This window comes from Salvia hispanica, chromosome 3, assembly GCF_023119035.1.
Source record: "Salvia hispanica cultivar TCC Black 2014 chromosome 3, UniMelb_Shisp_WGS_1.0, whole genome shotgun sequence".
In the NCBI taxonomy this organism is placed as follows: domain Eukaryota; kingdom Viridiplantae; phylum Streptophyta; class Magnoliopsida; order Lamiales; family Lamiaceae; genus Salvia; species Salvia hispanica.
Window position 1 is genome coordinate 26981720 of NC_062967.1, and position 21413 is coordinate 27003132.

The 21413-nt window shown below is 35.2% G+C and overlaps 4 protein-coding genes across 8 annotated transcripts; 2 read left to right on the forward strand and 2 right to left on the reverse strand.

Annotated features, from left to right (window-relative positions):
• Nucleotides 1–21: 21 nt before the first annotated feature.
• Nucleotides 22–1702, forward strand: LOC125216203. 2 transcript variants are annotated; one of them, XR_007175391.1, is made up of 5 exons: nucleotides 22–99; nucleotides 566–724; nucleotides 917–1002; nucleotides 1101–1175; nucleotides 1451–1702. XR_007175391.1 is itself a non-coding variant. In XM_048117859.1 (4 exons), exons 1-4 carry the CDS (start codon nucleotides 22–24, stop codon nucleotides 1117–1119), a joined length of 342 nt encoding a protein of 113 aa, XP_047973816.1. In that variant the 3' UTR covers nucleotides 1120–1702. The 2 variants fall into 2 exon arrangements, 1 of the variants encoding a protein (XP_047973816.1); XM_048117859.1 differs by having other exon boundaries at nucleotides 1101–1702.
• A 6143-nt stretch (nucleotides 1703–7845) lies between these two features.
• On the forward strand, nucleotides 7846–8668 carry LOC125212948 (protein BIC1-like). Its single transcript, XM_048113260.1, has one exon. The coding sequence runs from the start codon at nucleotides 8161–8163 to the stop codon at nucleotides 8473–8475; it is 315 nt and encodes a 104-aa protein (XP_047969217.1). The 5' UTR covers nucleotides 7846–8160; the 3' UTR covers nucleotides 8476–8668.
• Nucleotides 8669–10949: 2281 nt separating this feature from the next.
• LOC125210297 (iron-sulfur assembly protein IscA-like 2, mitochondrial) lies at nucleotides 10950–14097 on the reverse strand. Of its 3 annotated transcripts, none has more exons than XM_048109850.1 (6): nucleotides 13939–14097; nucleotides 13687–13837; nucleotides 13055–13248; nucleotides 12639–12763; nucleotides 12415–12523; nucleotides 10950–11441 (listed from the first exon to the last, which is right to left on the reverse strand). In XM_048109850.1, the coding sequence occupies exons 3-6, from the start codon at nucleotides 13229–13231 to the stop codon at nucleotides 11379–11381; spliced, it is 474 nt and encodes a 157-aa protein (XP_047965807.1). In that variant the 5' UTR covers nucleotides 13232–13248; nucleotides 13687–13837; nucleotides 13939–14097; the 3' UTR covers nucleotides 10950–11378. The 3 variants fall into 3 exon arrangements, with proteins under 3 accessions (XP_047965807.1, XP_047965805.1, XP_047965808.1); XM_048109848.1 differs by having other exon boundaries at nucleotides 13055–13253; XM_048109851.1 differs by having other exon boundaries at nucleotides 13055–13253; nucleotides 13687–13840; nucleotides 13939–14091.
• A 4005-nt stretch (nucleotides 14098–18102) lies between these two features.
• On the reverse strand, nucleotides 18103–20237 carry LOC125212514 (myb-related protein 2-like). Of its 2 annotated transcripts, XM_048112711.1 has the most exons (7): nucleotides 20169–20237; nucleotides 19870–20088; nucleotides 19722–19798; nucleotides 19500–19557; nucleotides 19342–19414; nucleotides 19184–19253; nucleotides 18103–18928 (listed from the first exon to the last, which is right to left on the reverse strand). In XM_048112711.1, the coding sequence occupies exons 2-7, from the start codon at nucleotides 20078–20080 to the stop codon at nucleotides 18218–18220; spliced, it is 1200 nt and encodes a 399-aa protein (XP_047968668.1). In that variant the 5' UTR covers nucleotides 20081–20088; nucleotides 20169–20237; the 3' UTR covers nucleotides 18103–18217. The 2 variants fall into 2 exon arrangements, with proteins under 2 accessions (XP_047968668.1, XP_047968667.1); XM_048112710.1 differs by lacking the exon at nucleotides 20169–20237 and having other exon boundaries at nucleotides 19870–20127.
• Nucleotides 20238–21413: the final 1176 nt, after the last annotated feature.

Here is a 21413-nt window from a genome sequence, read left to right on the forward strand (position 1 = left end):
CAAAAGCATCAATATTTTGATATGCAGATCCCCTATCTATGTTCGGATCAAGCAAAGCATTTGGTGTTTCTTCTAATTAGGTTTCCCCAAGCTATAAAGGTAGAACAGATCAACATATTATTCTCTACCTGTATCAGCATGAATGGAGTATATTACTCTGTTTCTCTGGTTTTCAATTTACTGTATTTGCCATTTATCCTTGTGCTCATAAATCAATGGCTGAATTGATTGAATCCGCCCGATAACGTAAGAAGAAAAAACCCTAGAATTACAGCTCTTCCGAATTTTCAGCTAAGTATTTTCAATCGAATACGAAATCAAAGGCTTTAATCATTAGTTGGAGACTTACGAAGCTTTAATCGGTGGTCGGACTTCACCGTGTTTATCCAAATCCATTTCCGCCACCACACGTTCGTGGAAATGCGTGAGAGAACATATCATATGGCATTGCACTCATGTTATATCTGATTATGCTCAATTTCCTGATTGGAATCAGAGACAGGAAGAAAGGTTGAAATTGAGATGTAGCTGATAGGTTTTCTGCATATGTTGGTTGTGCAATCAGATAAACCAAGTTGGAGTTTTCTATTTTCATCAATGGCTGCCTGCACTTCCCAGCTCCCCTTATTTCAAACCTCCTGATGCTCGGAGGCAGGTCGGGGTATTGGCTGTTCTAGGCCGGGTTGGGTTTTCGGGTGCAACTCAAAGTTGTGGATGCTTAGAGGTGAAATGTTACTGAGAGTCTTGAGAGATTGGCCTTCTTTGAACAATTGTACTGAAGCCAAGATCAAGGTTATTGGGATTGGAGGCGGTGGATCGTATATGTTGTTAATCGTGTGATAGAGAGTGCGATGAAGGGGGTCGAGTTCTGGATAGTTAACTTGACATCCAAGCCTCGATGTTGTTTATGATGCAGGTTCAGATGTCCTGTTGTGAAATTCGGAACGAATTCCCGAGATCAAATTCTAGAGGAAGAGCTGTTCAAGCGCAAGAAGAGAAAAGGTTGCTACCCTAATTATCATTCCAGATGATAAATTGCTGACATTAGTTTCTCCATCCACACCATGCATTCAGTCTTGCTGATGATATTCTTCGACTAGGATTTCGCGGTTTCTCTGACATTATCACGGTATGACTGATCAAGAATGACAATAGGAGTTTATAACAAGCATATGGTAAGTGAATTATGTTGGTGGTTTGCACGCCTGAATGATTACGCAGGCTCTTGCTTGAACGTGATAACATGTGCGTTGCTTTGTAAATTTTCCGGTTCTGCAGCAGAGCTCAATTAAGCAAAAACTTCATCTACTCGATAGAACTAACTCAAATATTCGTGACCTTCTTTGCAAGTTGTTCCATTTCACCCTGATCTTGAACAATGATCAAGACTTTTTTATTAGAAAACAGAAGTGAATTTGATTGCTCTGTTGTTTCCCTGTACCTGGTTTAGGAATTCCACCGCTTTCCACTTCCCGTGCTCTCAAAAAGATCCAAAATTTGCATCACTTCGGATGATAATGATGGTCAATGTAGGGACCTTGTTTTGAGGCTTGATGGATTCGGATTGGTGATGAATCGGGTGAGCATAACTTTGATAGCCACTGGTTTAAACGCCGAGAAGTAGGTGATGGGAGGACTCCCCGGGTCTATATATAGTTATATACTTATATACATGCTAGTGATAAAATGTAAACTCATACTCTCTCTGTCCCACGTTACTTGAGGCGTTTTTTTTCGGCACAGGATTTAAGAAATTTGTGTTTAATGAGTTAAATAAAGTAATATAAAGTAGAAGAGAAAATAAAGTAAGAGATATGAGAGAAGGTAAAGCAAAATAAATAATAAAGTATGTGTGATTAGATGTTTTGTTCTTAGCCATAAAGAAAAATGACTCAAGTAATTTGGGACAATCCAAAATGGAATACGACTCAAGTAACTTGGGACGGTGGGATATTGTACAAACTTCAAACTTTTCAACACAATGTCAACACAATATCAAGATTTTGATGTCAGCATATGTCAACACAATGTCAACATGGTATCAATCGTTGAAACTGTGTTGAAATTTTTTATTGATGTTATTTTATCAACTATTGACATTTTTTAACGGTCCAGATCATAATTTGGAGTTTGTACAATATTTAGAGTTTGCATTTTATTACATTCCTATAGACGTCACCACGGTTCGTGAACCGCCGGTTCCCGGTTCCGAACCGGCGGTTCCGGTTCAAAAAAAGCCTGAACCTGAACCGGCCCGCCTAGCTTCCGGCGGTTCCGGTTCATGAACCGGTTCATTCACGGTTCGTAGCCGGTTCAAGACCGGCGGTTTTCAGACGGTTCCGGGCCGGTTCCGGGCCAGTTCGCCGGTTCAATTTCGTTTTTTTTTTTTTTTTTAATTTATTTATTCATTTATAGTGCTAATTACAAATTACATCTTGTAGTTCGCCGTTTAAGAAGTAACCATAGAAACGAGGAAACCCACTTTTTCTTTATTCATTTAATTTCTATTTCTTTTTTTTTTACTAAATTTTTGACACCTAGCAAAAGAAATTTTATTATTTCTTTGCTATTTCGCAGTAAAATACCAAAAAATCGTGGTCGGGAAGGTTATAGTAGCCAAAGCCATTGGAATTTTTATTTTATACATTGGAAAAATCCGTTTGGTTATTAATAGGCCAGGACGGTAAAAATAATAACTGAAAGAAAAAATCAATTAGTTATTTGTCAAAATTTTATTTATTCAAATAAATAAATATAACGAAAATGACAATTGACAAATAGAGTAGAAGTCGACATTGGAGTTGGACAATTGGAATTTTATTGATACAATGATTACAAATTACAATAATACAATTATACAAATTTGAACGATATGTTGATATTACAAATACAAATGTTGAAAATTGAAATTACAAAAGAGTCAAAAGACTTAATACATAACATAATACATGCTTGTTACTTGTTAGCTTGTATAACAATTTAAATAAAAAATCTTGAAGTAAAAAACAATAAATTATAAATGCAAGTAGATAGTATAATATATTATATATATACTCTTAGTCGGCGAAGGAGATGTTTCTACATAACTAAATTGAGGATACCTTTAGCAATTCAACCTTAATTGTTGAGTTTAATTTAACCATCAACAATCATGGTAGAATTGTCAAAAGTCTCCCGGATTTAGTCTTATAGAGAAGTCTTCTTCATCGATTAGAGTATATACAAATACAATTATATAATTGTATTTGTATATTTTAAAGTTGAAACAATTGAAAAAAAAAAGAAATAAAGGAAAAGGACTTGAGCCCAACTTAAATTTAAAATTTAAGTTGGGTTGCCTACGTATCCTTAATGCTCAATTACATTAAGGAATCAAAGTCCACGTAGTTCTCTTACCTTACTTACCTATTCGGCAATCGGCGGTAGACCTCCCACTCCACCTCATTGTTGTTCTTCTTCTTCGTCGGGGTAGTAGTCTTGGTCGGTTTGTACTTGGGTGTTCCAATCTAGCTCTTGGTCTCTAATGTCAGCCGAACACCAATCGTCAAGTAACATGGTGGCTTCCATATTTTGGCCGGATAGTCTACTTCTTCTATCGTCCAAGACGTTGCCTCCAACACTAAAAGCGGACTCGACGGCGACAGTGGAAGCCGGAATTGAAAAAATCTCCTTGGCCATTGATGCAAGGATGGGAAAATCTTTCTCATGTGTTCCCCACCAATCGAGGACGTCGATTTGGTTGGGAACGGGACCTTCATCTTCATTCAAAGAAAAGCGTGAGTCAAAATATAAATCTAACTCACTTACCGTACTCCTTGCCGACGAACTACCGCTGGTGGTGTAACCGTATAGGTCGGCCAATTGGGATTGTGCGTCGGGGTCATCAACTTGAAAGAACCCAAAACTGTGTTGTTGATGAGGGGTGGGTCGTTGTCTCACTTGGTGGGTACTGTTGTACTTGGCTTCGTATTCGGCAAAGAGAGTTCGCAACTCAAACTCAAATGCATGTTTGATGACGGAGAGATTGGGGAGGTTTATTTGGAATGTTTCGGACAAACGTATGTTGTTGTCCTCATTGACTTCGGATTGCAAATCCCGAAGTGGTTGAAGATCAATAGAACTCAAATTGTTGTAATAAAATTCTAAAATCTTCAAGGTACCGACTAATTTCCATTTCGGATCCAAAACCTTTGCAATCAAAAACACCGTTGGAATCTCACTGAAATACTTAAGCCATTTGTCAATCATATAATATAAAACACACATCAACTCAGGATTTGTAATGGAATTTTTCATAGCCGTCTTAAAACCAAGTGATATATACATGCAATGCTCTAAAACACGAACAGATGTGCAATAATAAACACCCGATAACTCAACAGTCGCATTTTTGAAACCTTTGAACAATTTAAACAAACTCATGCTTTGCTCCCAACATGCATGCGATAAATATAAATCAGGAACGGGATAAGTCCTAAAAAAATCAATCAAATAATCTATATGCTCCAAAGTAGAGTTCAAACAATCATATGTGGAGTTCCATCTAGTAGACACATCAATTGTAAAATTTGTGTACCTGATCTTCTTTTGATGACAATATTTCTTCCAAGCCTTACCAATGTGAGGCTTCCAATGGATCAAATTTACGGCAGTTCTAATAGGATCAACATGTTTTTGCCACAAAGAAAGAGCATCTTGTACACATAAATTTAAAATATGACAAATGCATCTTTGATGAAAGTACTTACCATTTATAACCGGGGCACAAGCCGCAATTAAGTCGGCAATACTTGCAGTGTTAGCGGTTGCATTATCAAAACCAACAGAAAAGACCTTATTGCACAATCTATATTCATTCAAAACTTGAATAATTAAAGCAGCAATTGCGGGTGCGGTGTGTGGCGTAGGAAATTGTCTAAAACCAATCAAACGCTTGTGCAACGTCCAACTATTGTCCAAAAAATGACATGTAATGCCCATATAAGAATTTCTTTGAAAAGCATCAGTCCACACATCAGAGCAAATGTTTACTTTGTGACCCAAGGTGGACAAAAAACGTGTTACTTCTTTTTGCTTCTCAAAAAATTGTCTGTTGTTAGATCTTTGATGTGAAGTTGCGGGTATTCTTTTAGCACCGACATTAAAAGCGGTTTGCATAGTAACTTCATATTTTTTGTCATCAAAAAAATTGAAAGGCAAATGCTTCATTGCAGCCCATCTAACCATAGCATCTTGAGCGACTTTATGATCATATTTAAAAAGAGGCGTACCTGTTGTTTCAGACGCACCGGACGGGAAGTTTAGTTGGGTTTGGGATTTGGCGGTCCCATATTCGATCGGATGCTTTGCCTTTAAATGACGATGGAGAGTACCATAGCCCCCACCGGCAAAAAAGGGGTAGGATTTATCGCAATAGTTACAATATGCGACAAATTCATTGGTCTCTTTTTGAGTGGTTGCATCTAGTACCGGGACTTTTTTATAATGTTTAACAAAAATATCCGATTTCAAGGCCTTCTTATTAGCCTTACCCCGCTCGGTTTGAGTTTCAGGAGGAGGAACCGCTTCATCATTTTCACCAACTTGTCCGGCGCTCGTCGGAGGATATTGTGCAGATCCTCCACCATTACCACCGTCGTCGTCGGATGATAAATTCACGTTACCATAAGAGTGATAAGACTCGTAACCTTCGCCGCCGCTCATGTTGCTAAGTACCATGGCAGCCCTATGATCTTCTTCGGCCTACAAATATTATATATAAAGTTATAAACGGTATAAATAATGTATAGTACCAAAAATAAGAATTTGTAAAATTAATATTCGAACAACTTACTTGCAAACGCATAGCGGTTTGTCGGGAAACCTCATCCATAACCTCACGACGACTAGGGCGCCTTGATTTCCGACGACCACTTTGATCTTGGTCTTGGGCAATTCCCTTGCCCCGATCACCACCACGACGAGATGAAGACATTTTTTGCAAATTGAAAAATAAAGAGAGAGTATAACAAGAGTAGTGAGGGATGACCGGATGATTATGATAGACAATTGAAGTAAATTATAAGAACAATTTGCACAAATATAGTAAACAACTTGAGCAATTAGAGAGAATGGAGATAGAGATGAGAGAAATTGTGAGATTGAGAAGAGAAATCCTTGTTAACACAAGAATGGGGTGAGTAGAAATGAAGGGGAGAGGGGGTATTTATATAATGCCTTTGTATAGGATTTCGGTTTCTCATTTTTATTTGATAGGAGTATGAGCTACTCCTATCAAATAATTATATCAAATAAAATGAGAATTTTAATTTTTATTTGCGTTGGAGTTTTGTTTTAAAGGGTCAATTTCTATTATTAATGATCATTGGTTTCTTCCTCAATAAAATATGCAAGTAACGGGATCTAAATGCAATTAATAAACATTTCAAATTTGTGGCCACAGATCGTGTTCTTGCAAAAACTTTTTATCTTCCTCGTCGCAAATTAGCAAGAGCGTCAACGTGTATGGGTATGTTTTTATTTCTCTGGCAATAAATTTTATGAAAAAAAATCATAAAATTTGATACTGAGGAAAAAAGAATCAATCGCGAAAATTCATTGAGTAATGATGAGAAAAGTATTGAAGGCGATGGCGTGCAAGAGAAAATATCTGTGAAGTGAAGAAGGTTGATTACTACTCCACTATATGCAAGTGGCAACAAATCAAGTCTCCATCTTCATATTAAATGATTTTGATTTGAGTGGCTGCAACAGTCTTTTGTCTTGATTTTATTTTTTCCTTCCAATATAGGAATATGCATTGAAGCTTCCTAATATACTCCACTTGTCTACGAAAAATAGTCGCGTTTTTGTCTAAAGGGATCTTCATAAAAGATAATCTCATTTTTAAAAATAGAAAATTTCTCTTTTCGCACTTTATTCATTTTCCTCTTCTCTTCCAAACTTTATTCATTTTTTCCCTTAATTTGTGCTAGGAATTTTTCCGAGCACAGTCATTGTGCTAGGCTTTTTTCCGAGAACAGTCATTGTGCTAGGAATTCTTTCGAGCATAGTCATTGTGCTAGCAAAATGTTCCGAGCACAGTCATTGTGCTAGGAATTTTTCTGAGCTCATTGTGCTCGAAATGTTTCCGAACATAGTCAATTTGTGCTCGTAATTTGCAATACGTATTCCTAGTACGTTGACCGTGCTCGAAATGTGTTCGGATTGTGCATATTTACTTCAACATTCCGAGCACTGTCAGAAAGTGCTAGGAAAATTCTAAGCACATATTGCTGCTCGGAAATATGTGCTAAGTAAATACCCTATTTTTGTAGTGATACTTTTTACTTTATCTATTTTTTCGCATTCTCTCCTATTTTATCAATTTCTTATTAAAATTGGTATGTCCACAAATTGGACTATATTTAATGGACGGAGGGGTATTAATTTCATAAATCATAATAGTATTCCCAAAAATTATATTCTGTATATTCGGACGGAGGGGTATTTTAGAATTAATTCATTTTATAGAAATTTAACGAAATTGTCCTATTTTTATCATGCTTTACAAATGCTTTATGATATTACTACGTTATTATTATAGCTTCTTGATATTCAAAGAAAGATAAATGATTAACCATATAACATTACCGAAAGCCACATATAACATTAACTGTAAAATAAATAAACACACCAAAAATATAGAAATGAATTAGCAATAAGTTAAAACAACACGAGATATACTATTTATAAGTGTATTTAATAATTTTATGTTAAAATTATATTGTTTTCAATTACAGTCCGAAATCAGAAGAAGGAAGAAACAATTACAGATGAGGAGAAGAATGTGGTGATGTGTGTTTTTCTCTCAGAAAGATCTGAATTTGAACCACACACAGCCTCTATTTTTAACACAAAAAGAAACCCACACAAATTCGAATGGAAATCTGGAAAAGATACACGTAGACTTGTCGCCTACCACAACACTTTCTGCTGACGTGTACCCAACATTCCCATTCATTTCCCCCAATCAAACCCTAATTCAATCTCTATACATACACACACATTATTCACCTACTCATTCTCAATTCTGCATCAATTCATACACAAATTAAGATCTAGAGACAGAGAGGGGAGTGTTAATTGATTGATACCTCGATCGCGCGATTTGAACTGGTGATGGAGAAGAATCAGGTAATTGCGGCGAAGGAAGGTGGATCGGAATCGAAATTAGGGCACGAGAAGCGGAGAGAGGTGATTGCGGCGGAGAGCGGGCGGGAGAGGCTGAAGAGGCACCGGGGGGAGGTGGCGGGGAGGGTGCGGGTGCCGGAGACGTGGGGGAAGGAGGATTTCCTCAAGGACTGGGTCGATTCCACGGTGTTCGATGCTGCGGTGAGGAGCGGCGGGATTACGACGGCGAGGGCGGCGCTGATGGAGGAAGGGAGGAGAGCTGCCGCCGGCGGCGGATACAGGATACAGCAGAAGAGCTGTTGATGATGAGTTTTCTAGGTTCATATTTTTACTATTGCTGAAACTTTTATTATTACTATTATTATTATTATTATTATTACTATTATCTATGTATGTGTAGTGATATTCCTCACATTTTTATGAGGATTCATATTCAAAGCATACATTTCATTGTAAAATAATTTAACAAATTTTTAAAAAATATATGTTTTTGTCACTCCCTTTGTATTATTCAAAGCGGAAAAGAAATTAGCCACAAATATTATAATCATGTTAAAAGGGAGAGAGAAAAAAATGGAAAGAATGATATTCACTTAAAAAATGTGCTTTTTTAGAAAAAAGAAATGGTTAAAACCATTTAAAAACCAGTGTGAAGGATTATAAAAATTAGAATAAACAAAAAACTCTTCAAAAGTAAAAGAAATACCAAAAATCAATAGCAGGAGATGCTATAGGTGATCCTTATTGCTAGAAAAGAGCAAGTTCGAGTGGAACATCGATCAAGTCAAAAGACCACCAATAAAAAGAACAAAAATTTACAACAAGGGTGAAAAGTCACAACTCATCAGGTATAAAAGAATAGAGTCGTACGGTTGTCATTGCATTAACCAGCAAGAAGAGCCACAAAGAAAATGTGTTAGTTTGAATGGAACAAAAAGTGGAGTACTATAACTTTTTGATATTAATAGTAAAGTAAATAAGAATAGCTAGAGGATGAATTAAAGCTCCTACAAACAAAATAAGAACAACTCAGCAAGAGATATGAATTAAAGCTCCAACATGAGCATGACACAAATTTCACTCTAGATTTAGCTAAGAATATCTTCCAAAGAATGATAATTTCCATTGTTGAAAGACCCACGAGCTTCCACACTTCACACCCTCCATGTAGCTCCGTCTCTTAATTCATCGTTGAGTAACATTTTCTTCGTGTAAAATGGACTAACATGCGTCTACAAAGTATAATAGTAATGCAGATAACAAGCATTTGAGCTGGAAATCCATGACCTCATTGATCGTTGAAAACCCTAATTAGTTAATTCACATATATATACTCTTATAGTCTTATACATGGTTCTACAATGGTACTACTTGTTTGGTAAATGTACACTTATGTTTATGAGCTAACTTTGCTCATAAAAAATTGAGATAATTGCACATAATTGAAACTCATATTAATTGATGAAAGTAATTCGTCAATGGCCGATCCCACGCAAGGCTTCAAACCCTAACTTACCTCAAAATTCCCGTCATCCTAATAGAGAATATTTTAGATTGTATGAGCAATATAGGGGGGCTTCATGTGCCACGCGCCACCATGATTGGTGTTGGTGAGTAAAGAAAGATTTTGCCGATCAGAGAAAAAAAATTATTCAAACTCCCTCTCTAATGTTTTATTTTTAAATTTTTACAAATTTCGTTTCGATTGAGAATAACTTAGGAGTGTTGTATGGAAAAATTCGGTCCATAATAATTTCCAGTTTAAGATTTTCGTGCAATGATAATATCAATGGTGAGACACTGAGACTAAATATTGAGAAAAAATTGTATGATTAAATGAAGGGGCTGTTTTGGGGGTTTTGGGGGCTATTTTGCAACACACATTATTTGTGGTGATGCAACGTGTGACGTGCAGCTGGATAACAAATTTGGTAAACATTTCCAACAACTTAATTTTATATTCCATTCGGCCCACAAAGTTTCTCCCATTTTATAATTTTCGTCCGTTCCACAAAGTTTGTCCCAATAGGAATATTTTCAAAAATAGACATTAAATACACATCTCAACCTCCTCAATGTGGAACCCTATGCCACTACATATTCATTTAATATAAAGTCAATTAATTTCTTAAAGCTCACGGCAGTTCAACTGAGACAAACTTTGTAGGACATGGAGAATAATACTAGTCTAACATCAGACCATATGGTACGATCTACATATCCCTTCGCCATTTTACACGTGTGCATTCACCCTTATAAAATTCATGAAACAATCACCCAAAGAAATTTATTAATCCTTAATTATTTTTCTCATTTTCTCTCATTTTTCACCTTTCTTTCTTAAATGGTATAGTTAAATTTTAAGTTATATCTTCTATGTGATTGATTTACTTTTCACTTTTGAAATTTGGATCGACTCCAAAATGAGCGAAATATTAGGTAATTTTTAAAATTTTAATAAACTTGTACAGTTTGATTATGCACATACCAGTTTAACTAGAATATACAATAAATACACACAATTTCAAATTTAAAAAAGGCCATGAACAGTAATAATGAAGAAAATTGTTTCATGTGAGGAGAGAGGGAAAAAAAATAAGGCCATAGATAGTGTAATGGATGGGAGGTATGCCTTTTGTTCACAAGGCCATTTAGTATTCTTTAGATATTTCATTGAACATTTAGATGCTGATAGATTTACTTAAAAACATTGAGTACACAAATGGAGTAACATCCCAATCTCATTATTGATTTTCAAGACAAACATCAGCATGAGATGAACATACAAAACATGTAACATGATGACCTTGGCTTCACTCATCGTACATTATTCATTATGTAGGCAGATTGCTATGTTATCTCAAAACAAGAAGTGCTAATGAAGTGTACAAAATCGTCCAAATTTGCAAACGACTACTCCTATACACGTATACAATGGACATGAATCATAGCAGAACTACGGCTACTCTTATACGCGTATACAATGGACATGTTGCATAGCAGAACTACGGCTACTCAGGTGCGATAGAGCTGAGATATTCTCAGTTTCTAGTGTTTGTAGTACATATGCATCAAAAATATTGGATGAACTATCAATTAGACCTGGCAATGGGTAGCTTTTACCGGAGAGAGTGACGTTTGGTCTTCATTTTCTAGCCGGGGAAAATGATGGTATAACAAAATCAGAATTCAAAAAAAGGAGATAGCTACTTCACCATGAAGGAGCTTTTGCAGCTACAGCCACCCACTGCACTTGGATTTGTGGACACCTGCATGTTGAAACAGTAAGGGTTTATTTATAGGTAGCGGGAGCAACGAAAAAAATCTGCATTCAGTAAAATCAACTTCTACCGTAAGTTAGAGTCACAATTTAAACAACTACACCAGATGGTCAGAAATCTCAGTCACCACGGGGGATGGAAGAAGAAAAGACCAAACACAGTTGTATGCTTGACAAATTTGAGTTTTACATGGTAAACTTTGCAGCTAAGAATACGCAAGTGCGTAAATGGTTCTCAGGTATCCAAATTACTTTCCTAAAACCAATGGTTGCTAAGCTGGTTATTCAGAGCCAGCAAATGCTACCAATACTGATAATTGTAACATAATTCTACTTGCAGTTGTAATCAAAGTCGATTCTTGAAACAACAGAGAGAGCATAAACGAAATAACTGGTGTTATAAACAGGTGTCCTTCAAGGTGATTAATTCTAGTAAACAGCAAAGATATTTTTTCTACCAAGAAGCTATATATGAACATGTGATGCACAAGTCTTTTCTGAAACCTAAAAGGGTGAAGAAAGAAACAAACTTTAGATAGATAATGAATCATAACGTAATATCATTTGAGCTTCTATGACCTGGAAAAACAAAATAACGCGTCAACCCCTGAAATTGGAAACTAGAACTTATGCATCCTTCCATTTTGCTCCAATGTCAGAGTACATCCTTATTACACAAATCCAGAAGGTGATGCAAACAAGTCCTAAAACTACATCACTTGCTTATGGGTTGTTAGCTATGTCATGACTCAAGATGTACCATCTCAGAAGTGCAGAACCTCAGAAAATAGTTTACATTGGACACAATTTGTTAGTTGTTCTATTCATGTACGACTAACTACATGATAAATCTGCAGTTGTTACTTCTCTAACCAAAGGCAAGATCACAGATCTTTACTGCATAGGATTGATTAAAGCAGTGATTTAAATACTATAAATATAAGCAGCCACTATAAACGTACCTGAAAAGCCGAACGTATAAGCTCTTCAACATAATCAACAGTTGCACCTTTCACAAAGTCAAATGATATATTATCAACCACCAATTTAACTCCATCCTGCTCAAAGATCCTGGATCAACAAAGCATCAAGTTAATGACATCAACATTTAGTTTTTATTTCATTTGCCGTAAACTGGGAAGTAACCGCCACAAGAAAAATCTTTAAAAAATTGAAATACAATAACCTGTCATCATTATTGGTCTTATCATCAAGTGAAAAGTTATATTGAAACCCAGAGCAACCACCAGCTTCTATGCTCAAGCGCAACAACTTCTTACTGGGGTCTTCAACTTGCAACTCTTTCATTCTCTGCATGAAAACATCAATCCACTGACTTATCAAGTGGACAATCAATAAACTAACTCATTTTTGGAAAACTTACATCTTAAATGTAGAACCTATAAGTATCAATTCGTTTCTAAACCTAAGACTATATAGTTATTACTCTTCAGGCCAATGGTATAAAGTAAATGTTTCTTAAATCTAACCACGCCATCTCCGAATGCATATGAGTTTCCCAACACATTCAGTTGATTGAGAAGATGAAATAAGCTAGAAAGAAGAAGATAGAACACCACATTCAATGGCATGAAACATTACCTTAATACAGTTGTCGGTCAAATGAACGGCGTCAGTCGAGGGGGGTGAAGATTCTGATGAAGAAAGCTCTGATTCGCGGAGGGCGGAGGAGTAACTGAGAAGCCTGGAATTCCGACGGATTTGGGCAGAAAAGTAGGGCACAAGGCGCCGGATTACTGAACTGGACGAAGTTGCCATGCTTGCTTCAGCGCATGCTACTCTACCAATCAGAAATATCAGATTAACTCATAGTAGATGAAATTTTAGAATGTCATTTCATTCTTTTGCATTAACGGAAAACACAACTTGGGGCCAAAAATTTGAAGAGAACATAAGCATTTCAAAAATACAGACAACTCACAGATACTATGAGGAGTTCTATACATCCTATTCTATTTTGGATTGATTTTTCCAGAAAGGCCAAACACTCATGTACAATGAACAGAAACAGAACAAATTCGAAACAAGAAATCGAAAAGATATGGAGAATATAATTTGATAGCAGAATTACAAAATTACTAATCACGCCAATTACAACCAGCAGAACAGGGGCAAATCATTTGCAATAGAATTTTGCAAAAACAGGAAACCCGTGACAATCGATGAGCTATATGAGATACACACAACAATCTGGTGGCGAGTTCATAACTTACCTAATTGTAATTGCAAATGGTGGCGCCGGCGAAAAAACTTTTTGTGTGGTGAAATTCGGTTGAATCGGTTAGAACTGAGAGAGATTGATTACTGGAAGTAGGTCTACGGCTTCACCATACATATCTCCAGCTTCAATCGTGAAATCAACAGCTACTTGCAAATTAATAATCGAAGTTAGATACGAACAAAATTTATCTGCCTCTTTCGATCAAACCAACGAAAATTGGGGGAAAGAGAAAAATCAGACTTACGGTAGCCGATTAGAGCATCCAATCCACCGATTGTCCTCTGATTGCGGAGGAATCCTGATACGATCTTCCACAAAAATGATTGAATTGGGAGAATGAAATGGATTGTAGTATTTGTGGTGATGAATGATTATTTTTGTGCTATAATTAATTACAGCTATATTGGAAATTCTATATTTTATTTTTATTGGAGATGCTAGCTCTAATTGAATTGTTTGTTGAATTAAGATTTTTTATTGTCTTTAAAATAGTATATTTTATGGATATATAATTGTGAAATTTGTTTACAGTCGGAATAAAAGTATTTCGTAGCTTCAAATGCAGATTATATCCAGTAATCTGAGTTTATTCATAAGTTAAATTATACTCCCTCCGTCCCAGAGAAGTTGGCACACTTTCCTTTTTAGTTTGTCCCACAAAAGATGTCACATTTCCCTTTTTGGAAAAAGTTCTCTCTCACATGAATATAAAAATTATATTTTCTCTCTTCATTTAACACACAAAACAAAACCTCCTAAAATCCCGTGCCATTTTCAAAGTATGCCAACTTCTTTGGGACGGAGGGAGTAGTATCTAACTTCCATTTTGGCCAAGATCTTTGATCGGCAACGTTTGAAAGTGGACCAGGCGATGAGTCTAGGTTCTTCATTGTCCACTTTCTTGTCTCGTTATTTTCTTCTTGCAAATCTGCACCTCTGAAACTAACGGTGCTGCCCTATAAACATATCTCGTTGATTTCTTTATTTATCTTATTGGTAAATATATATGTCTATATGCAAATACGATGTTGCTTAGTCAAGATCTTTTGATTAGAGTTTGCTATATAGTACTTGACCTTAGGATCACAAACTAGAGTGTCTCTATAACTCTATTGACATAATACTCAATAACATTTTTAATCCTTCTTCTTTTTGTGATTGGAAATTATAAAAAAAAAAAAAAAAAAAAAAAAAAAAAAAAAAAACTAGTTTATTATTTCTGGGATAGTTTCAAGGGCTGGAAACCATCCTTTGGCAAAATTCACACTAGATTCAACTTTGTTTGTGATTTCTTGATGATTCTTCATCTTAAGAATCAAAGCATTAACTGAAATTTCTCCTCCGTCGCTAAGCAGTTCCTGCAGCTCCTTCTTGCTGATCACAAGCTTGATCCTCATAACTCGGCTTCCTTTGTCTCCGCCTTCAGATATTCTGTCTGAGCCGCAAACTGTCTTCTTTGTCTTGATGGGAAAGTGCATGTGATTTTGAACATTTGGATTCATGCTTTTTACTTCATCACATGATGCATGTTGACCAACTTTGATTGGTGAGTTGTGTTCTAGGATTTGATAACCATCTTTTTTCATCACCTTTTCTTCAAGAACTATGCAGTTCCCCATTGCTTTGAGCCAACAATTTTATTTTGGATTTTGTATTTAAACTAAGGTTGCAGTAATATTTATATGGGCAGAGCCATGATGAAGGCCTTGTATTTTGTAAATATTACAATATTACCACATAGCACTAATTGTTGGAGTACCTTATTTTTGATGTTTTTGTTTTTACTTGGAATTATGAGTGCTTGCAGTAATATGTGGTTGTGTATAATTTAATTTCCCAAGTGGATGTACATTCATTTATCCACATTGATAAATAATGTGGTGAATTTGTCGATGTATTGTAGTATTGCTTTCTTGGTATTTTGCACATTTTGTGGACTAGAGTTTATTATTGGGCAAGCAACTTGTATTTGTACATTACTTTTTCTAGTGGAGTATACACAATTAATAACTTTATTTTAGTATTTAACAAAATCAATTCAACAGTTCTAAAAATGTGAATGGTAGCTAGTGTTGGAAGATACATGACATATATTGATGATTTTGGTTATAAAATTAAATCACTTATCATCATTTTTCATTATTGAAAATTATTTTAATTCTTATCCAATTTGTTCTCTTACCTAAGAAGGTCAATATCATCCAACATTAGCCCAATTTTAGTTTTGCACTCTACAAAATTTAAACTTTTGACGACAGAAATCGATTACTGCACATATAAAATATTTGTATAATTAAGTATGTAAAATCATAATTCAGCCAAAGTTCAATAACTTTTGAGCTATAAAAAAGTAGTACTAGCACTTTAAATAAAACGTGGTGTCAGATCATGAATATTTAAAATTTTGATTACCACCCATCGAGAAATTATGCATATTTCTCAATTAAATTCTTGAGCAATCATAATTTCTACTTACTTTTACTGTCACTGTAGTAGGATAAGAAATAAGTGGAGTTTCACCAAACACTACTTTTTATTTAATCTTTTTGGATTTCAGTGTCGAAATGAACTTATCAGTTAATTTATAGTTAGGGCCACTTTGATATGTCCTTAATTTCTGGCTTATGTCTACCATTAACTTAGTAGTTTGGTCAATTTGTTCCATTAATGAGACATTAATTGTTAGATTAGAATTACTAATATCACTAGCTCTGCTTTTCTAGTTATGAAAATTAGAATCCGTTTCACCATTCTTCTCTTCCATTTTCTTGTATTTGAATTTGATAGATATAGTTTTTTTTTTTAACAACTTAGATCTTAAATTTTAAATCTGAACGTCTAAAATTGCTAAAACTTTGATTTTGTGTGTTGATGTTTCTGACGAAAATCTAGCCAATTTTATGGGTATTAATGGCAGCTAATTTAATACTCTTGGGTGGGAGAGCATCTATCTATAATACTGTGTTACTACTATATACATGTTTTACTTAGAGGATAATATAGTTATTTAAGTTACAAAGTTTGTTTAAAATTCTAATCCATCTCATAACGTTTGAAACAAAATATTGAATTGAAAAAATTCAATTTTTGTGAACTGTCTCAAACTCTCGTACATGTACAAAATGTCATTTTCAGTAATGCTTAGAGGTTCAACCTAAGTTTTTAATTAAAATAAAAAAAGAAAGGACATATTTATTTTATGAAATAATAACATTGTTTCAAGCATCACCTAAAGATATCGTTTTGCATATAATTGGCCAATTAAGAAAAATTGAAAACTTCATAATTTAATATTTTTACGAACGTTATAAAACTGATTATAATTTGACCAAATTTTGTGATTTAAATTATCATTATCCTTTATTATATTAAAAAAATAGACATTTACAAAGTATTTAATGGTATAACTCATAAATATTTTTATGAGTTTCATTTAAAATTTTTAGTGTGTGAGAAAACAGGGGCATTTTGGTGGGAAAAATTATGAACTCGTGAAAGTCGAAATAAAATGGCGCACTTGTTAGTATTAATGGAGTGAATAATTAATAATTAAATATAAATGCCGAAGAAAGTGAGAGAAATAGGGAAACCAATAAGTATTATTGTTATCTTCATCATTATTATTATCTACGCCACTATCAAAGTATTCACTTGAGTAAATTAATTTCATTTGAAATAATTGTATATAAGAGGTAAATCACATTAAAAAAAAAATTAAATATGACATGCTTGATCTATTAAATATCGATATGATTTGAAATTGAACTATTTAGGATCCAACAAAATCCACTATCCCAATATATTATTATTTCTATTATCATTTGAGGGAACTAAATTAACAAGCTTATTTAAAAATTTTGTTTTACAAATTAAAATTTAAAATATAATTTAATAGAGAGTTATGTAAGCAGTCATGTAATCTAGCAAGCATATTAAAATTTTGATTTTAAATTACGGATAAATCATTAAAATAAAATTATTTGAGCATTAATTAAAAAAGGTCTTGTGTGGGAAGAACATTAAAATTAAAGGAAAATTGCATCGATGTTGTATCCGAAATAATGATAAAAAAATTTTCAATACATTTAGTAAATAATTTAATTATATTATCAATTTGAAACACATGCACAATAAATTAACAACATATTATAAATAAAAAATCACTAAAACTAACTGATTTTAAAATTCATGATTTTTATCCAGTTTAGTTCTGATCTTCAGTGATCGATTCAATCTGAACAAGACATTAAATCACAGCTGCGGCGATCGTATCATCGCAGTATCTGCAAATTCGATCGCTTTTATGAAATACTTTTGCATTTGAATGTGTTGTTAGAGACTTGGTATGATGTAATTTGGAATCAGTGTTGAAAAATTAGAATACATAATGCAACAGTGGTCGAGAAAATCAGGAGAATCTGTGTTCCTTTTTTATGCAATTTGGAATGATGAATGATCATATCTCATTACAAAATGGAGGCTGGTGACTAATGCCTCTTTATTCTAGATTTCAATTTTGCATCTCAATTCCAGCCAAAGCCATTTAAATCAAGCTGCTTGTAGCTTGAAGCAGCATCCTTTTCATAGTTAGTGTTGAGGTCCAATTTTGTTGGGAAGAATGGTAGTTTTGATTCTGAGGAGGACTTCTGCTTATTCTCGTCTAAACATTTGGCCTCTGCTTCTGCTCCTGCTCCATTGAGCCTTTCACCACTTTGAAGGCCAATGCTCATCGATAAACTACCTGGATTCGCTTCTGTAGCACATGTGTTCTCCACATTGTCATTTGCTGTTGAGAGATACTTACCACAGTCTTTCAGGCTCTCATGCCATCTAAGCCCCATCTTGCGTGGACCGCTATCTTTGTCGTCGATCATCTCCTCCTCTATAGGTGCTCTGAAGTTCATTGGTTTTAAGCCCAAACGGCTATCGTACAGCTCATGGTCCCTTATGGTTCCGTCGCATGAGGTCAAGCAGCTCTCGCCCGAACAATCTTTTGGCTGAGTTGCTTGTGCTTGCTGCTGCAGGCACAAATCTGAGAGGTCGTTTATTCTTGAAAATGTGGAGTTCAGGCATTGGTTCGATACTTGGGAGACCAACTCGGATAATTGGACCTTGGCTGCCTCTAGACCAAGTGTTCCCGCGTTCTGTCTTCCAAGGGATTCTTGTGCTTTTTCTAGTACAGATTGCAAGTATTTTCCTTGAGCTTCTATTCGCATCTGCAAACGACGTTGTACCTATGGAAATAGACGAACCGTTAGCCCTTGTAATCAACATCAGGATAAAACTTATAGATTATTTTGAGGTAGAGGCTTATTTTATAGCAGATGATATTGTTGGGACAATCACCACAGATGTATATTTATAGTACTTGATCGAGCACCTTTTCTTTCCTTGTCATCCTATATATGGATGCATGATTTATTTTTGTTATTGAAACTAAGTGAAATCAGTTATTAGTGAATCGAACTGAATAATTTTGAGTTCTTTACCTCCAGCTGTTCGTGTAGTCTTTGTTGCACTTCAATTTGCATTTGTATTGCTTCACCCAATTGTAAGTTACTGGTATGAGATAGACAATAGTAGTGTCAGATGAAATGTACATACAAAATAACAAGAAATTTGTATACCGAGATTTTCTGGTTCTAACCTTGTTGCTTGGTTTGAAATATTTTGGTTAGACACATGAGGTGCATTTACTTCAGGCACTCTGTCTGCTTTGGCTGCAATTCAGTCCTCAACAAGGTAAGCAAAATGTATAATTATTTGTGCAGATTCAATCTATTGCGAAATAATATGATTGCTTACAAGCTTTATTGCTCCCATTATTAGCTTGCTGGTGGAGGTTCTTACTCAATCTGTACTTCTGCATATGAATTCAGGAGAATGAATGAGTGTCTGCCTCTTACATTTATTGCATGCTTGTAGCAGAAATGAATTATGAAATCAGACATATAGACAAACTAATTCTAGGTTATATCCACCTTTATATGAATATTATGTTTCGTTGATGATTTTGTTGAAATATACCTGAAGGTGACTCTTCAAGTGATATAAGGTCAATCCCGGAATGCCCATAAGTTTCAAAACTGATTTTGGTGTAGCTTCTGCAAGAATAATATATTAGCCAAACACAGGACAATGCAATATGATATCCAGCAATTGGATTCATGCTTACTTTCTGCCCCTCCCAATTGGTTCACTGCTTCGGTGAACCGTTCGTGGAGGTCTAGAGTCCATTTCAGTCTTGGCTTAGCATCACTTGAAAGTACAAGACCAGAATCTCCTGTGGCAGTCACACCTTGAAGGAACATGCATCTTTCCGATGGAATGGACATCCTCGAGGAAGGATGAACATTCTTTTCTTGGTGGTGGCGACGGTGATACATTGTATTATCTTTGATATGACAATTCGCAAGCATTAGTTTCAGTTGCAGATTGTGGAAGGATTATATCAGTATCAGGAAATCATCATACCTGAAAAGGACAATTTTATCTGATACTTGGTAAAGCTTTCTGTCCTGCTCTTATCTGTTACTTGATCGATTTTTACGTACTTGAAATGTAGCCGAGGGATGTCTTATAAGCTTACTTGGTTTGGGGTGGGGGGGGGGGGGGGGGGTGTTCGGAGTGCGATACAAGTGAGGAATAGAATCTTTGGCAGGGGTAAAAGAATATCAGATGCAATCCAATCTTTGTAATGACTAGAACTAAAATCTTGTCCTTCCGTTTCCACGCATCTATGGTCCCCAACTCCCCTTTTCCGATATCTGACAGCACTACGCATTTAAAATTCCTTACACAGTTAACACTATGGCCATGTTAGAAATGCATTATCCTGTGATAGGTACAAATAGATCCACCTGAGTCTTTCTTCTTGGTTCGTTCATACTTGTCATCTGCAAAGTTTTCGAACCTTATTCCAGGAATGTAAGATTCTTCCTGTTTCCCTTTTTAAAATAAATGGATTTGGGTATATCTTTCTTTCAAAATCATTTCTATTCATTATAGCAAGTGTTCTTATATACTATACTATAATTTAGTTCATCAAGTCATAAAAGTGGGAAAAATGCTTTTTCTTGGCTTTGTTTGAAGGCCAGGAATAACATAAAGAACACATTCTTTTTTTGTCTCCTTTAGTAAGTATGGTACTTATTCATCATGGACTTAATTCTGAATTAGATCTTTTAATAAATGGCACAAGGAATTTGGTGCACTTCAGTGGGGCCCTCCAGAAAAGAGAAGGGTCTGTACTTACATTTATACTTTCATTTCTTATAGCCTGTAAACATGACTAGTCATAAACTGCCATTTTGCAACTGTAATTTCAGCCATCAAACTTATACTTGTTGTCTAAGTTTGTATGACATTTTTTTACAATCTCTCAACAATAAAAAAAAATTGATTTAGTTGAATCCCTATCGGGACTACATAGCTCGTTTCGTGGTTACTTGGAGTTCACATGCTAGTAATGTTTAACTTCTTTAGTATCATTGGAGGTTGGGAAATCTGTTCATGAACTATAGCTAGGTCGATCTGATCATCTGCTTAATCTCTCTGACTGAGAACCGATCACCAACTGATAACAATGCTGCCTGTTTAACAGATAATGATCTGATCGATGCCAAGTAAATAATATTCCTCACCTGTGTGGATGTATGTTTTCATAGGTTAGGTATTTTATGCAGTTTAACGGAATCTGTGAAAACCTTTACAAAAAAG

What these genes read in the sequence shown, in the direction of transcription:
- LOC125216203 (XM_048117859.1), top strand. Translation starts at nt 22, where the DNA reads ATGCAGATCCCCTATCTATGTTCGGATCAAGCAAAGCATTTGGTGTTT. An exon ending in GGTTTCCCCAAGCTATAAAG is followed by an intron (nt 100 to 565) that starts GTAGAACAGATC and finishes TTGTGCAATCAG; the next exon opens with ATAAACCAAGTTGGAGTTTT. An exon ending in AAAGTTGTGGATGCTTAGAG is followed by an intron (nt 725 to 916) that starts GTGAAATGTTAC and finishes TTTATGATGCAG; the next exon opens with GTTCAGATGTCCTGTTGTGA.
- LOC125212948 (XM_048113260.1), top strand. Translation starts at nt 8,161, where the DNA reads ATGGAGAAGAATCAGGTAATTGCGGCGAAGGAAGGTGGATCGGAATCG.
- LOC125210297 (XM_048109850.1), bottom strand. Translation starts at nt 13,231, where the DNA reads ATGGCAACTTCGTCCAGTTCAGTAATCCGGCGCCTTGTGCCCTACTTT. An exon ending in AAGACCAATAATGATGACAG is followed by an intron (nt 12,524 to 12,638) that starts GTTATTGTATTT and finishes TTGTTGATCCAG; the next exon opens with GATCTTTGAGCAGGATGGAG. An exon ending in TTATACGTTCGGCTTTTCAG is followed by an intron (nt 11,442 to 12,414) that starts GTACGTTTATAG and finishes TTCAACATGCAG; the next exon opens with GTGTCCACAAATCCAAGTGC.
- LOC125212514 (XM_048112710.1), bottom strand. Translation starts at nt 20,113, where the DNA reads ATGCTTGCGAATTGTCATATCAAAGATAATACAATGTATCACCGTCGC. An exon ending in ACTTGAAGAGTCACCTTCAG is followed by an intron (nt 19,558 to 19,721) that starts GTATATTTCAAC and finishes ATTCATATGCAG; the next exon opens with AAGTACAGATTGAGTAAGAA. An exon ending in ATTTCAAACCAAGCAACAAG is followed by an intron (nt 19,254 to 19,341) that starts GTTAGAACCAGA and finishes ATCTCATACCAG; the next exon opens with TAACTTACAATTGGGTGAAG.